Source organism: Mytilus trossulus, chromosome 3 (genome assembly GCF_036588685.1).
Source record: "Mytilus trossulus isolate FHL-02 chromosome 3, PNRI_Mtr1.1.1.hap1, whole genome shotgun sequence".
NCBI classification, from domain to species: domain Eukaryota; kingdom Metazoa; phylum Mollusca; class Bivalvia; order Mytilida; family Mytilidae; genus Mytilus; species Mytilus trossulus.
This window is the reverse complement of record NC_086375.1, coordinates 61,673,561-61,690,311: the sequence shown is the minus strand read 5'-3', so window position 1 is coordinate 61,690,311 and position 16,751 is coordinate 61,673,561. Positions and strand designations below refer to the sequence as shown.

The 16,751-nt window shown below is 33.5% G+C and overlaps 2 protein-coding genes across 2 annotated transcripts; one reads left to right on the top strand and one right to left on the bottom strand.

The window, feature by feature from the left end:
• Window positions 1-4,433: 4,433 nt before the first annotated feature.
• On the top strand, window positions 4,434-6,893 carry LOC134709612 (ankyrin repeat domain-containing protein 27-like). The gene is made up of 3 exons (XM_063569765.1): window positions 4,434-4,717; window positions 5,082-5,259; window positions 6,107-6,893. Exons 1-3 carry the CDS (start codon window positions 4,451-4,453, stop codon window positions 6,859-6,861), a joined length of 1,200 nt encoding a protein of 399 aa, XP_063425835.1. The 5' UTR covers window positions 4,434-4,450; the 3' UTR covers window positions 6,862-6,893.
• A 4,056-nt stretch (window positions 6,894-10,949) lies between these two features.
• LOC134712036 (PE-PGRS family protein PE_PGRS26-like) lies at window positions 10,950-14,891 on the bottom strand. Its single transcript, XM_063573148.1, has 6 exons — window positions 14,757-14,891; window positions 12,828-14,129; window positions 12,458-12,517; window positions 12,077-12,196; window positions 11,639-11,659; window positions 10,950-11,043 (listed from the first exon to the last, which is right to left on the bottom strand). The coding sequence occupies exons 2-6, from the start codon at window positions 14,112-14,114 to the stop codon at window positions 11,032-11,034; spliced, it is 1,500 nt and encodes a 499-aa protein (XP_063429218.1). The 5' UTR covers window positions 14,115-14,129; window positions 14,757-14,891; the 3' UTR covers window positions 10,950-11,031.
• Window positions 14,892-16,751: the final 1,860 nt, after the last annotated feature.

Below are 16,751 nucleotides of genomic sequence, written 5' to 3'. Positions count from 1 at the left end.
AAAAACTTTATCATTAAGTACAAGTTTGATTGAATGCGACCACAAATGAAAAAAAACAAAAATTATTAAAAACTGAACATGTCGATATAATAGTTAACATTACAATTGAATGATCTAATGAGAAACATACCGCTGGAATACACTTACTCTTGAATGTTATCATTTGAACACTATGATACATTGTCTTTGTACATTAGTTTTATTGTTACTACAATGATTTTGTTACTAATAAATTAAAACATACTGACTAAATGGGTACTCCTAAAACGTAATGAACATATGTCGATGCTTATATCTTTATGTATTGCCCGTATTTCTTTTACAGAGGTTTAATACAAAAAATATATATGGTATTGCTAAAATATTGTTTTGATAACAAGGATGTTTTTTAATATTGACGAATATTTTTTAATATGAAAAACAGGGAATATAATTGAGAATGGAAATGACGAATGTGACAAAATTTAAGGACAATGTGCGACCATCAAATGTTGACCTTACTGTTGATAAAAATGAATTCCCAACGGCTTGCCATATGTTTATTTTTATTACTAAATCCATTGGATTACTATCCAAAACTGAGAATTATGCAATAGGCTTAAATCAAGCTTTCAGTAATCTTGTATCGGTTTTTGCCTTTTTCTTTATACTTTTTGTTACTTATTTTATTTGATCTGTTTGTCCATTTGATAAGTCTATCCTTTTCCAACTGACGTTTGAAGTATTTTTTTATTTCGCCATTGTCATAGGTAAAGGGAGGGACCGGTAGAGCTATCACAAACATATATATCCCTATATCTAAAATTGAGAATGGAAATGGGGAATGTGTCAAAGAGACAACAACTCGACCATAGAAAAAACAACAGCAGAAGGTCACCAACAGGTCTTCAATGTAGCGAGAAATTCCCGCACCCGGAGGCGTCCTTCTATTTGTACGTGTCTACGTCAGGAGTCTGTTATTTAGCGATTGTCGTTTATTGCTGCCTATTATATTTGTTTTTCGTTTATTTGGGTTTGACATAACTCAGGTAATCGGGTTGTCACGTTTGCAATGTCTTTCTTTTCTCATGCCAACATGTGGTCGAGGATTTTGTGCCGTACGACATATAGTTGCATACAATTTTATCAATTGGAACTCATACCACATCTTATTTTCATGCCGTTCAATCAATACACTTCACAAACTATATACATTCGAATGACGTACATGCACACAAATCAGTACGACTTGAACCTATTTTCAATGCAACCTTATGAAATTTCGAAAATATTACTTGCAAATATCAAAATGATTACAAATAATGTTTCATTGCGTCCTATATGTTTGTCCTGTAATTGTACTGTTGGAGTATTTCCGTGAGAAAAATAAGACAAGTGAAATTGGAGCTACTGCTCACTGATGATACCCCCGCCGCAAGTGGATAATATTAATAGTGTAAAAATATGCAAGTGTTCGGTAAACAGGAAGTTGTCGAGTGATGAATCTGAAAACGCATCACACGGTATAGCTGACTTATATAAATCCTGAAACCAAATTTCAGAAATCCTTGTATTGTAGTTCCTGAGAAAAATTTGACGAAAATTTTCAACTTGGCTATCATGTGTAAAATCATACAAGTGTTCGGTAAACAGGAAGTTGTCAAGTGATCAATCGGAAAACGCATCACACGGTATAGCTGACTTAGATAAACCCTTAAACTAAATTTCAGAAATCCTTGTATTGTAGTTCCTGTGAAAAATGAGACGAATATTCATGGGACGGACTGACTGACGGAAGGACAGACAGAGGTAAAACAGGATACCCCCCTTTTTGTAAAGCGGGGGTATAATAAAAACTGTGTTAACATGGGTCTAGATAAAGGCGACAATAGTAAACCTGTGTTCAAAAGTCATAAATCGAGTGAGAGAAAACATATCTAGGTTACAAACTAAAGCCGAGGGAAACAAATCAGCTTTATATAAGGAGAAAGAAAAAAAAATCAAAATTAAAATGGAACACTAAAATGCATCAAAGACAAACGCCATATATAGAAACAAACAAGTTGATAACAACTGCCATTTAAGAACTATCTTGGTATCATTATTATGATTTCTAACATGACGCCCTTCAAAAGCTTTCAGTACACACCTGTGGTAAAAAATGAATATATTGTTAGGGCTGTTACGATTGTACTCCCACATCATGCTTTCTTTTATGAATGAGCCACCCGACGTCATAGAACATTGACGTCAGAATATAAGCATTTTACGTGAAAATACACGCTTGAGAAACCGAAAATCATCACAAGGAAACGTAAACGAATGATGCTAAAATGTGTTATATTACCCATTTTTTTTATACATATAAGACATATAAGTACAATAATAAATAGAATCATTCAAACTTATATATATAAATATGTTATTGTAAATCATCATTTATTCAGTTTGCTCCGTTATTACTTCTATTTTAAAGTGCGATTATTTACGGGAAGGGCAAACAATGCCATCACCTAGAGCACTTTGATTCAAAACAATTGCTGTATTTGTCCTATTAGAATCGAAATAATTCATGGGGGCTTGAATATATCGTGACTTTACCCGGGGTTGTCCCTTTATGCCGATATTTTACCCCTCGCTATCGCTCAGGGTTAAATATTTGTTATAAAGGCCCAACCCGTGGTAAAATCACGATATATTCAGGCCCCCACGAATTGTTTCTTAAATAAAATTAACATTGTGTACAACTGGATCTAAACATTATATAGATTTCAAACGTATTTCTCTCACTCGAATATTAAAAAATTGCTAATTGCAAACATCTATTACCTCAAAATACTTCTCATTTGGTTTTTTTTAATCACTGAAACAAAATAAGTAAATTTTGTACGCAGTATTTAAAAACATTATTTATGATGTAAGCATACTTGTACTACATATTTTCCCCGTTAGCCATAAAACCACACCAATTGTCTATTGTATGATTGATTGTCTCGATTGCAATGTCGTTAGTTCGAGCACCGACGGTCTAAAACTTGAACATTGGCCGGAATATGTCAATCTGAAAATTGTCACCATAAAATAAATTGTTAAATATTAAATATAAGGCAGGAATTTAACTTTTTACCTTTTAAGGGTGTAGTGTTACCTGATTTCACTTTAGATAATACATATTGATCTGTCATTCAAACTTAAAAACATAAAACAAGTCTAACTGCAAATAGTTTCAAATCTTTTATTAGTAATAATTAAAATTCACAAGATAATTGTGACCGTATGTTGATGCAGATTATTGAATTGTGTCTTCCCAACACTTCTAGGTAACAGAAGAAAAACAAATCGGATATATGACACAAGGACGCAATATTGACACACAATTTTCATACATTTGGTTGTGTGCAATCATAATAAACATTTGACGAAACAAATATGTAACGACATTAGGGTAAATTCATAATCACAAAGATTTAATGACATTAATATCATTAGCTAGATATTTTCCTGCATATCAGTCGTATTTTAAGCATACAAGAAAATACGAGACATGTGAAGTGATTGCTTTAAAGATAACTATGCATCAGAGTTTAACTGACGCGGATATACGCAAATGTTATTTCGTGTCTGTGAATAGTTATCAAAGGAACCAGGATTATAATTTAGTACGCGCGTTTCGTCTACATGCGAAAAGACTGCAAAAGGAAAAATCTTGTGTAAAAAGGCTAAACAGTTCAGACAATTTGCTTGCAGTCCACTGAGAAATGTTAAGTAGATTCAATTTACCTAGTACTAACATACTGAATTGTCTTAAAAAAACTACTGGACATAACTGAATTAGAAGCACACAAATAATATGAAAAGTACCGAATTTACCGCTGTGGGTACGTCTGAAAATAATTTATTGTTAAGGTTTTTCCTGTGTTTTTCATACGCCAGACGAAACGCGCGTCTGGCGTATGAAATTATAATCCTGGTACTTTTGATAACTATTGTTAGAGAAAAAAAAATGTATAAATATTTATAAGGAGATACATTATACATTTAACAGTGCAAAGCATAAAATGATGTATGTTGTTTAAGGGTTCTCCTTGCAAGCGACGGAAATAAGAAAATAGAAGAGAAAGGTTGAGAGAAGTGTATTCAATGGTAAATAAAAAAAATCTATTACAGATATTAGTTGATTTGATGTCTGTAAACATAATCTTATTAATTGACGATATGAGAAGTCAAGAGTTTACAAGGAAAAATCGTGATTTGATATGTGTTATTGTTGACTCAAAATCAACGATATAAAAAAATATACCTTCTTATATTGCATTAGTAAAATGAAAATCACATTTAGTTATAGCGTGTAAAGTATGATTGCACCATGCCTTAATGTTCTCTGACGTGTTACTTAGCAAATGATTTCTATCTCTCTGTCTGGTTGAAAATTTGGAAGCGTGCAATATTTTGACGTAAAGTTTGCGTAAAAATGACCACCTCTTTAAAAAAGTACCAGAAACCTTCTAACCAGCGAGGTGAATTATTTGATTTTTTCTACATCCGTTCCTTAGTAAACCTAATGTCAAATAACGAAGAAAAGTTTGATGATGACACGGATGGGAGAATGTTGTTCGATGCTATTAGAAAAGGAAAACAACACTTAGTGAGGTTTATTCTTGAGGCATCTCCAGGAAATATTGTTAATGCCAGAGATTTCAACGGGAAAACTCCCTTGATTGTAGCTTGTACTATAAAGGTATGTATACATAATTAAGTCGTTATATTGCGAGATGAATAGCGCGTCGAATATAATAGATTGGATCTTAATACATAATTATCAACGGTACCAGGATTATAATTTAGTACGCCAGACGCGCGTTTCATTAAAAACATGATTTTTAACCCGTTAGTCAAGGAAACTATTCAAGTGATTCCGGTGACAAAATCAATTTATAGTTTGCTTATTTCTGTTTCAAATTTTAAGTTTTATTAGAGAGTTACGGGTCATTGTAAAAGTATTCGTTAAATCACCTTAATCTTGTAATCCCTTGATGTTATAAAAACAGAGAGAAAAAGTAAAGACTGTTACTGATTTTGATGTATAAATTCTAACTTTATAGGAGGAGTTGAGACGCACTTCGGTATCCAGACTTTTACTCTTTCATGGAGGAGACGTCAATCTTGCTGATGATAATGGTAGAACACCACTGAGTTACGCCTGTGAAAAAAGATGTAACGACCTTGTAGAGGTCTTTGTTAAACACAGAGACATAGATCCTGACACGACAGATGACAAAGGTTAGTACAATTCTGCACAGTTCATGGTGGGCCATTTAAAATCTACTTCAAGGAACAGCGGTTGATATTAGAACGAATAGCTGCATAATTCACTCATTTGATATAATATGCAATCACAAAGCAAATGATGAGAAAAGATTGAAGAATTTATTCATGCTGGCAAATTATACATACCATTATTGAGGGGGGATAGGAGGGGTCCTGATCCCGAAATCCCGGACTTAAAAATACGAAATCCCGAGGTCCCGAATTTAAATAAAGTAAATCCCGACGACCCGAAATCCCCAAAAAAGAATTCCTTGATCCCGAAAGGGTCATTCCCGAAATCCCGAGCTTAAAAACACCCGATTCCGGAGTCCAGATAAAGGTCCTATCCCCCCTCATTATTATAATAAAGTTGTTCCGAAAAAGCACCAATGATGTCGCGTGTATTATTTCCTATTACCGTTTTATCACTTTGATCACATACGCGGGTCCTATGTAGTATGGACTAAATACAATCCTTCAAAGAATACAGCGAAACAAGAAAAATAAGATACTCTTTTTCATTTTGGGCAGCTGTATGAACTTTCAAAAGCTATAAGGATTGAGATGAGTGAATAATTGAAATTGAATAAGAAATAAATATTAAGGCTTTTATTCATTTATAGCCTTTTCTAAAAAAAAAAGGCATTTGTTTATCAAAGATTCTTTAAATCTAAAATTACTGTTTTTCGTATTAAGTAATATTATAAAGAAATACAATAAATAATACTATAATACTATAATAAATATACGGTATTTCATTCAACTATTATACAACATGACACCACTGCAAATATAAATCCTGTTTCTTCTCCTTCTTCAGGTAACAGTCCGTTACTGTACTGTACAATGGTTGGTAATGACATAGGAACCAATTCCTTGGTTCGACACTTTCGGAGGCTAGGTTTAAAAGTTGATAATGGAAACAAAGAGGGTTTTACACCCATAGTTATGGCTGCTAGAAATGGATTTATTTCCTGTGCTAGGATCTTATTTCAACAAGGGCAGGCCTCTTTGTACGTACGCGACCCAGTCAATAATTTGACCGTAGAAGAATTATTGGAGAAGAATGGCTTTACGCTTGACGACTTGCTTCCATTCGAGAGACAACAGGAAGCGAAAAGAAGATTTAAGAAGGTTATCACTTTTGCAAAGCTAATGAAAGGATTATCATCTTCCCGACAGGACACTGTGTATGATCGATCTGCTTTCCCAAGGAGATCACTCGAACCGGTTACCGACAAGTTTGATAAAGAGCGTTTCCCTCCACCACGTCGATCAAATCTGAGATCAGTACCACTTCCACCTGTTAAGCTCTCTCCCAAAGTGAAAACAAAAGGGAAAGGAAAAATGTCTTTGCGACGGGATCGAATTGTTTCAAAACCAAATGGAACAGCAGTTATACCTGCCATCTGCAGTGAACGGCGAAGTAACAAGGGGTTCCCCAGCGTCAGCATACAAGCTTATGAAAAATTTTGTACGAAAGATAGCTCTGATTCTGATAACACTGAGGTTGAGACATGTTCCGAGAATGACGAAGAATCAGACTTAGAAATTACAAGTGACGAGAGCATATAATATATAACCCTTATATTGAAGAAATATGAAGTCTTGCACTGCTTTGAAATAATCAATTCCAAGAACATAAAATGTAGGTTTATTTTGGTTTTATCTTAATTAAATTAATATGTTGCTTAACCGTCGTTATGAAAAGTCTATCTATACCCGTGATGAGGAAAAGAAAACAAATATAAGTTAAAGTATGATTGCAAAGTTTCAAGGAGAGTCCAAATAAGAAAGATATAAGGAATTGAACGCTTCCGTAGACCTTCAAAATAAGCAAACCACTTATCGTATATGCAGGTTTAAAAGCACCGACATGATAGAATGTAAAATAAAAACCTCAACAGGCTGAGTAATGACTAAACAATAAACGAAAAACAGATATGATAAGCAACAATGACAACCACTAAATAACAGGCTCCTGGCTTGGACATGGCACATATATAATGTAAGGCGTTAAACATATCGGTAATCTCTCAACCTTACCATCATATGGGACAGTGGTGTAACAGCACACCATAAGAACAACTGCAATTCTCAGTTAGAAGTAGCTAACAACTAATAAATAATTCGTGTAGTCCCGACTTAAGTATGATTCAGTACAACTCTAGCGGTTACAGTGTGAAGAATAACTTCAGTTGAGACATTTATGAGTCTCTAACATTTACTATTACCTGAAGAAGTATACCAAAAGCGACCGTATGTTTTTTTGTTTATCATTTAGAATGATTGAATAAAAATCTAGTAATGTCTATTTACATTTGGACTACTATAGGGAATTCCTTTAGATCAAAGACCAATTTCAAAAAATGGTTTAGGTACTAGAATAAGCCTCTTAAACATTTTTATGGTAATAGGTCTTTTAAAACGAGGAATCATGTCGGAAGGTCGCCAACATACCCTCTGAGGTTCCATGTTCTTCTTAGAGTCACACATTTAAACTCACATGTTAATTCGAGGATGCTCATATCAGAAAATAAATACTGTACAAATATTTATTTTCTTTTTTATATGCTCAAGCATTATCAACATTATCAACAGTCCGCTTGTCTCCTAAATATAACTATATAACTGTCTAACTAAATTTTAATTTGTATTGTCTTACTTATTTTGATAAAAGTATTCAATATTCCTTTGTTAAATGTATTATCATTATAAATCGATGTCATCAAACTAATTAACATTAATATGTCAGGACCAACCTGTAAAATTTTAATCATATGCATTTTTAAAGATTATTGTATGACATGTGTTGAATCAGTTGATATATTAAAAAAAAGAGGTGAAATATACTAAACAGAGATTCAAACTTATCAGTCGGAAACAAGCTTTAAGCGGACAAATGCCAAGGCAAAAGACAAAACGCCGTAAAGATGCAATCGATAATTAAGATTAGGGAATGAACTGTCATAGTTAGTATTAAAATATATAATAAGGAGGTTTGATGTAAGTTATTGAAAAAGACAAACGGCATGTAGAAATTAGAACCAATCTTAAAGAGAAAACCAACTGCCTGTTTTATAATAAAACAAAAACTAAAATCAAGTGCAGCAGAAATCAACTAGGCATATACTCGTCTTTGTCACATTAAATTCCCGAATTTTTGAATAGCCAACTTTTTCAATGTTTAATTATAGTATGGATAAACCATGTAAAAAACAACTTTTTCAAGTTGTAGTGAAAAATAAGTTAATTTTAAAATTGATTATGTAGACGAAGCCGTTCCTGACGTATATAGCTATAATCCTGGCACCCATTTACACCACTGGGTCGATGCCACTGCTGGTGGACGTTTCATCCCCGAGGCTATCACTTGCCAAGTAGTCAGCACTTCGGTGTTGACATGAATATCAATTATATGGTCATTTTTATCAATTTCCTGTTAATAAGATTTGAATTTGTCGAAAAAATAAGGCTTTTTTTTATGCCAGGAATAAATTACCGTAGCCGTATTTGGCAGAACTTTTTAGAATTTTTAGTTCTCAATGCTCTTCAATTTGTACTTGTTTGGCTTAATAATTATTTTGATCTTAGCGACACTAAAGAGTATTATGTAGACGAAACGCGAGCCTGGCGTATTGAATTATAATCCTGGCACCTTTGATAACTAATTACCATAGCTGTACTTGACGTCAACGGGATTTTGGGTTCTCAATTCCCTTCCACTATGTCTTTGTTGAGTTAAGCTATTTCAGTTGATATTTTGTAGTGTGTCTTTCTATTGTGTGATGTTACACTGTTATTTCAGATAAGGATAATGGTTTGGTATCATTAAAACGTTTAAACGAAACGCGCGTCTGGCGTATATACAAAATGTAGTCCTGGTATCTATGATGAGTTTATTTAAACCCGCTGCAAAGTGTGCACCTGTCCTAAGTCAGGAATCTGATGTTCAGTAGCTATCGTTTATTGATGTTGTTCATAAGTGTTTCTCGTTCCTTGCTTTTTTATATAGACTAAACTGTGAATTGTTAACGTTTGAATGGTTTTACATTAAAATTTTTTTAAATCCTTTTTAGCTTTCTGTTTGCCACACTATATGGCCGTACTTTGACCTATAATGGTTTTCTTTTATAAATTGTGACTTGGATGAAGATTTGTCTCATTGGCACTCATACAACATCTTCTTATATCTTTATTAAGGATATCTTTTCCCATATTGTTTGACCCTTTTAATATGTATTCATACACGAAAACGGTGATGTGTTTTTATGTTGTGCATACACGTTACCGGTTTGTTTGTGCTTTGATTGTCTGATCTAGGTAATTACCTGTATGATATTAAATATATATTGGTTGTAGGAAGATTTCTATTTAATACATATCCTGGAAGTAGGTACTTTAGAATTGATTACTTTCATAATGTTATTCGTTGATGTTTATGTCATAAACGAGGAGAACAAACATAATCATTCATGACTAATTATCATAAACATCAATTAATGAACGGTGTTAAATAGCCAGACCATGTTTTGAAGATTCCACTTTTTTACATTTAAATGCTCTGATCAATGGCAGAACATTTGCGGAATATAGTATCAATAGATGACAAAACCGTATGTGATAGGCGATGTTATAAAGCATCAATGTATAGTAGCCTTGAGGAGGAGGGTCTGTTTTGAGTGAGAATAGAACAGGTGCATGAGGGATTAATATTGACCCTTAATACACATATTATGACCTGCAAAATCCATTAAAGGGTAAAACGAAAGATTCAGCAAATATTAGGTTCGGCAGAAGTGGCTATGTTGGGTGTTGGTTTTTGGCAATATTTGTCGATTCGAAAGATGTCATCATTATGAACAAAAAAACCACTCTCAAATCAAACTCTATATTCTTGAATTGTTCTGAAATGACCCAATTGCACTGACCAATTAACTGTCCTTTGGTTTAAACATTTCATAAAGATGGAAAAAATCTAGATAACTTCTTTAACAAATTGTGATCTGGATGAGAGAGTTGATTCATTGGCACTCATACCACAACTTCATATATCTAATTACAAGCTTGTTTGATCTTTGTATTAATAGGGTTTCAAATGAAATCGTAAGTAAAACCTGTTGTACTGTTGTGAAAATGACAGTGCCTTGAAAACAAAATTTATAATTGAATCGTTGTACCAGGATTGTAACAAAATGTTGTTTAAATTAGAAAAATCTCTCGAGGGCAGACAAAAAATAGTTCAATACATTTAAAACATTTCACCTGTTCATTCAGAGAGTTGAGCAAGTGTGGTTCGATTGATTATTTACAACTGCTATACGCCTTATCGCTAATCCCGGCTGACCCGAGAATCTCTACCGCTTGAATTATTGACGACATACTACAATCACTTTTCAATTGAGGCGTCAGATAATTTGTACTGTGACGCCAAAAGTTTATTGAAACCTGGGTGATATCTATTAATGGCGGACAAATAGCGAAAAGGTGTGTTATAATAATAGCCTATTTGTTGATAATATGGAACAACACGTCAAACCCTAAGACAATATTGAAATCTATCTTGTCTCAAATTTGATTGCAAAGTTTAAATCAGAGGTTACACTTGGACATATCACAGACGAAAATTAAGGGTTGATATTCAAATGATAAGAAACATTAAGTATAGTATGCTGCAATTAGTTTATTTACACTTTTACAATATAATACAGTTTTTCATGACTGAATATCATTCATATAGTCTGTTTAATATCCACCCTGAAAAGATAATGAAAAAGTCAGTTTATTTCAGTCAATACAAACAAAATAATACAAGCATTTCTCTAAATAATTATTTTGGTTTGTTATAAAAACATTAGTTGGAGAGATTGAAAACACACATTTTTTTTTGGCACTTTACACATTAGCATGTAAATGTTTTTGTACAAGTGTGTGCATGAAATTGAAATTCTTTGCTCACATTTTCTTGTTTTCAGGTACATGTGTATATGCACTGAGCGGTAAAAGTTACACAGAACTACCGTTTAGTTTTTTTTCAACTCATGAATATTCCTGAATGAAGTTAGATATTTATGTAATCACGATGTTCTTGACAAATCCCCCAACCTCAAACGACTGTTTTATTGGCATATTAAATACAAATGTATACGATTTGGTCGTCAACCTTATACGTCGTGTTGAATGTTTAGTGCATTTCATTTTTGATTGCTTGTTTCAGCAATCTTGGTATTTCTTTTTATTCGAGAATATTGGTTATTAGCTATAACAAATTATTATAACTTTGTTTAAATTAAATAACATATATGTTTAACGATATTAGGCTGTTGAATAAAATAATGCACAATTCGCTTACCTTTGGTTTTTGTGCATAAGGCTGAAATAAATAAAGTCAATAAAATAAAATAAATGAATAAATATTTACAAACTTGCACTACAAACATTAATATTCATCTTTAGATTTGTTTTACCTGTTCCGGTAATGATTGTCTTGTGTTTGTGCAAAAACAAATTGACATGGTGGCTATTCTGGTAAAATACTCTTGTCGGTTTTATTTTAGAATTTTTGTTTTTAGATAATGTTCCATACATTGTTATCGAATTGAAGTTCTATCATTGTATTTAAAAAAAATAATATACTGGTTATCTTTCTGCTTAAAATCTTTAATGTATCGAAGAATTAAAAAAAATAACAGGGCATTAATGCAAGTGAAAAAATATAATTAATTGTGAATCTTCGTTATTTAAAACTTTAAATGAAGATCATTGTTCATAAATATCGAATAGTCCTTACCTTCTTGTTGTATCTTTTAGTGTAATATGTCTTTGCATATGGTTTTCTTGTTGGTTTTTTCTTGTATGTTCTACCGTATGGCTTGGCGTATGGTTTAGGTGTAGTTGTTGTTCTCTTACCCTGCAACAGTAGATAAAAACAATGTTGAGTCATTTAGAAATGATAAAACATTAGAAACAATGCAGTGCTGTCATAGTTTTGTAAAACACAATTATCGTAAATATTGATCTTATTTCTGTTTTTTGTTTTTGTTTTATTTTATCTTTATAATATTTACACACACGCATGCTTTCTAGTATTGTAATTTCATCATTAATTGAAAGAGTTTCGATAAAAGTCACTTTCAAATTATATCAAAATATGACAAGAATTTAAACTTACATAGCCGCCATATTTTTTAGCGTATTTATTGTTGTTTCCATATTTATCTCCATTTGACTCCTGCAAAATAAAAATCATTTTACAAATCAGAAACTGAATGTTTTTAAACTGTTGGCCCAATGGCGCATGCAAATAGATGGTTTATCACTAATAATTATACTTTTATTTTAATTTCAATTTAGATCCCTTAAGAAATGGTTCCTCTATGATTACATTAACGATTTGCTCAAAGTACTAACTAAAGTTGATATTACACCATAAATTCTGGTTATAGTATTTCAATTTTTCGTTACGTGTTTAATGAACTCACAAAAAAAAAATATATGTATTAACGAAAATGACTACAGATGAAAAATGAAGTATTACTCACATAACCATTATAACCACCTTGACCACCTTGATCACCTTGACCACCTTGACCACCTCGACCAACTTGACCACCTTGACCACCTTGGCCACCTTGACCACCTTGACCACCTTGACCATCATATGGCATTAAGTCACCATTGCCTGGACCAACATCAGGTTGGCAAGCAGGGTCATTTGGATCACATGGACCACCACAGTATTCAACATTAGGGTCGCATGGTTCTTGACAGTATGGATCATTAGGATCACATGGCTCTTGACAGTATGGATCAGCAGGGTCACATGGCTCGGTTTGACCACCTGGTCCACCAGCTGCTGGTCTATCGCCTCCTGGACCTCCTGGACCCATTGGTCCACCAGCACCTCCTTGACCTAATGGGTCATAAGCAGGTCCACCAGCACCTCCTGGGCCCATTGGTCCACCTGCACCTCCTTGACCTAATGGATCATAAGCAGGTCCACCAGCACCTCCTGGACCCATTGGACCACCAGCACCTCCTGGACCTAATGGATCATAAGCAGGTCCACCGGCACCTCCTGGACCCATTGGTCCACCAGCACCTCCTGGACCCATTGGACCACCAGCACCTCCTTGACCTAATGGGTCATAAGCAGGGCCACCAGCACCTCCTGGACCCATTGGTCCACCAGCACCTCCTTGACCTAATGGGTCATATGCAGGTCCATTTACTGCTCCGTTGTATGTTGGTTCAGGAGCTTTTTCCTTGCTTTCTACGAGTACATTAACGAGAGCTGATAACAATTTACCAACATCTACACTAGCTCCTTGTCCTGGTTGTCCACCACCGGTCCCTACAGTTGGGTCATATGGAGCTCCATTTCCGGTTCCTACAGTTGGGTCATAAGGAGCAACATTACCAGGATAACCATTTACCACTGGCATGTAGCTAGCACCACCACTGCCTCCAGGTGCACCAGGGTTACCACCAGTGTAGACAGGGGCACCAACATAGGGATTTGGTGCTCCAGTATAGGGAGTTTGTCCACCAGTGTAGCCGACAGGTGCTGCACCAGTGTAGCTTACAGGTGCTCCACCAGTGTATCCAGCAGGTGCTCCACCAGTGTATCCAGCAGGTGCTCCGCCAGTGTATCCAGCAGGTGCCCCAGTATAACCATTTGGTGCACCTCTGTAACCGTTTACCCCACTGTACACATTTCCAGCACCAGTGTAGCCATTCCCGCCAGTGTATGGTTGAGGATAATATTTCCTTTTACCAGCAGCATTTACGGCGACGAAAACAAATATTAAACAGATAATTGACTTCATGGTGGTATGCTGGACCTACAATATTATTAAATATAAGATAAACGACATAAAATACCAGCGAAGCAGAAATTTCTTTTGTTCTCCTGGTTTTACTGTCTTTATAAGACTTTAGTGGGTACATACTTTACAATTCTTTATCTCATGTAACTAAAACACGATTTTGTTTTATGCTGTGATTATAATTACACCAGCCAATGAAATTTCAGCTTTCCAATTTTTAAAGATTTGGTTTAATTCGACAAAACCAGAGTATTCCGAAAGAGCGTATTCAGATTGTTGTGGACACAGGTTTGGTATTTTTTATCAGATTGTGTTATGTCTCAAATGAATATAAACATACACAGTGTCAAAGTTAAAGAAACCAAAAGAGATCAATAAAGGTGTGTATTGCGATTATAATTCTATTCAGATATTAAAAGAAACATTTTCATTCATTTTAAAAGGAAATGTTTTTCTTCTTCGTTTTTCATATGCTGTCAATGCTATTAAATTCAAACAAAAACTTTCAGTAAATGAATTTTTACAAAAACCTCAAACTTAAGTATAAAAAAACTTTAATAAACAAAGTAAACCAAAAAAAAGCTTACTGATTAAACACGACAGTAAAAAGTTATATTGTATGACTGTTAGTGCTGTACATACCTAGCTTGTTAAGATCCGGAATCTTTCAGGTCTGTCCTCTCCTCTCTCTCTCGAACACTTATTTATACCATACCATGATTTGATTTTCACATCCATCAATTTCGTAATTTGATGATCAATCATAAAACGCATATTCTTCTTATGTACAATTTAAATTCATAACAAATATTATTATCACTTCCTAATTGATCAATGAGCTTATTAGTAAACATTTCAAATGTTTTATGAATATTTGTCTTTATAACATATTGCAATTGTACTTTTTTGGTTATGTTAATTTCATTATGATGTGTAAATTAGTTTTATTTTTAATGAATTATTAAATGTAGGATACATCCAGTTCATAAGTACAAAATTACCACAGCTTTTTTTAATTTATCTATAATCAAACTTTTTTGAGAGAAATTAAAATCTAACTAAAAATCAAATATGTCTATACTTTTATTTCGCATTCTGTTTAACATGACTGAATGAAAGAAAATTTGTAAGGGTTCCGCGGAACCCAGTGTCTCGCCTACTTTTGCTGTAAATCGCAGGCTCAACAAAAATGAGGCAAGAAATCAATAAAAATATTCCTCTTGATGCTATCCTATGATTGTAAGAAGGTTTTGTCCAAGTTTGGTAAAAATCTAGGACAGTTAATGAATCTAATAAATGTGTTGAAAACTATAACTGCAGACTGTATGTAATGTTAACTGGAAGAAAATATAAGTCAATTTAAAAGTAAAATACAGAAAAAATGGAGTTATCTTTTTACAAAATTTACTAACTTATGATCATAAATAAGCTTCTGTCCAAATTTGGTACAAATTAACCCAGGATAGTTTAAGAAAGTTATTCAAATTTTAAAAACTTTTACCACAGAGTGAATGTAATGTTTCCCTGCAGAAAAACTAAGTCCATTTAAAGGTAAAATACAGAATAAATGGATTTATTATTTTTATAAATTTTGCCTCTGGATACTATATTATGATCATAAACAAGCAACTGTCCAAGTTTGGTAGAAATCCAGTATAGTTTAAGAAAGTTATTAAAATTCTAAAAACTTTAACCACAGAGAGAATGTAATGTTTCCCTGCAGAAAAAACTAAGTCCATTTAAAAGTAAAATACGGAAAAAATGGATTTATTTTTTTATAAAATTTGCTTCTGGATACTATCTTATGATCATAAACAAGCGTCTGTCCAAGTTTGGTACAAACCAAGGATAGTTTAAGAAAGTTATTAAAATTCTAAAAACTTTAACCACAGAGTGAATGTAATGTTTCCCCGCAGAAAAAACTAAGTCCCTTTACAAGTAAAATACTGAAAAAATGGAATTTTATTTTTACAAAATTTACTTCTGGATACTATCTTATGATCATAAACAAGCTTCTGTCCAAGTTTGGTAGAAATCCAGTATAGTTTAAGAAAGTTATTAAAATTTCAAAAACTTTAACCACAGAGTGAATATTTGTGGACGCCGCCGACGACGACGCCGACGACGGAATGTAGGATCGCTTAGTCTCGCTTTTTCGACTAAAGTCGAAGGCTCGACAAAAATGAAGATCGATAAAGTTCTTTCGATTATCAAACAGTATGTAAGACTGGTGTTGTCTTAGCACAAGTGTACATGATCAGAAGATATTTACACCATATGCATCTGTATCGGATTTTAATCATAGTTTAGTATTTTTGGTGAATCAGATTTTACATGTAACTAGCGGTGTATTATTATTGCCTTAATAAGCAATTCTTTTGTTTGGTTGTGTGTTTGTATTGCTTTCGCTGAAATATGAAAGATTATGTTGGTTCTTGTGTTTGAAATTGTATTTTTTTCAACAGTTCCTGCGTTTCCCGGTCGTTAGTTATTTTTTTATTTCTCGACAACGAGTCTTTTTGATAGAGATTACTCAAGGGGGGTTAATTTACTGTAGTTCGTTGATTTATTCTCTTTATATTTTTGATTGCATTCTATAGATATAGGAAGATGCAGTGTGAGTGCCAATGAGACATC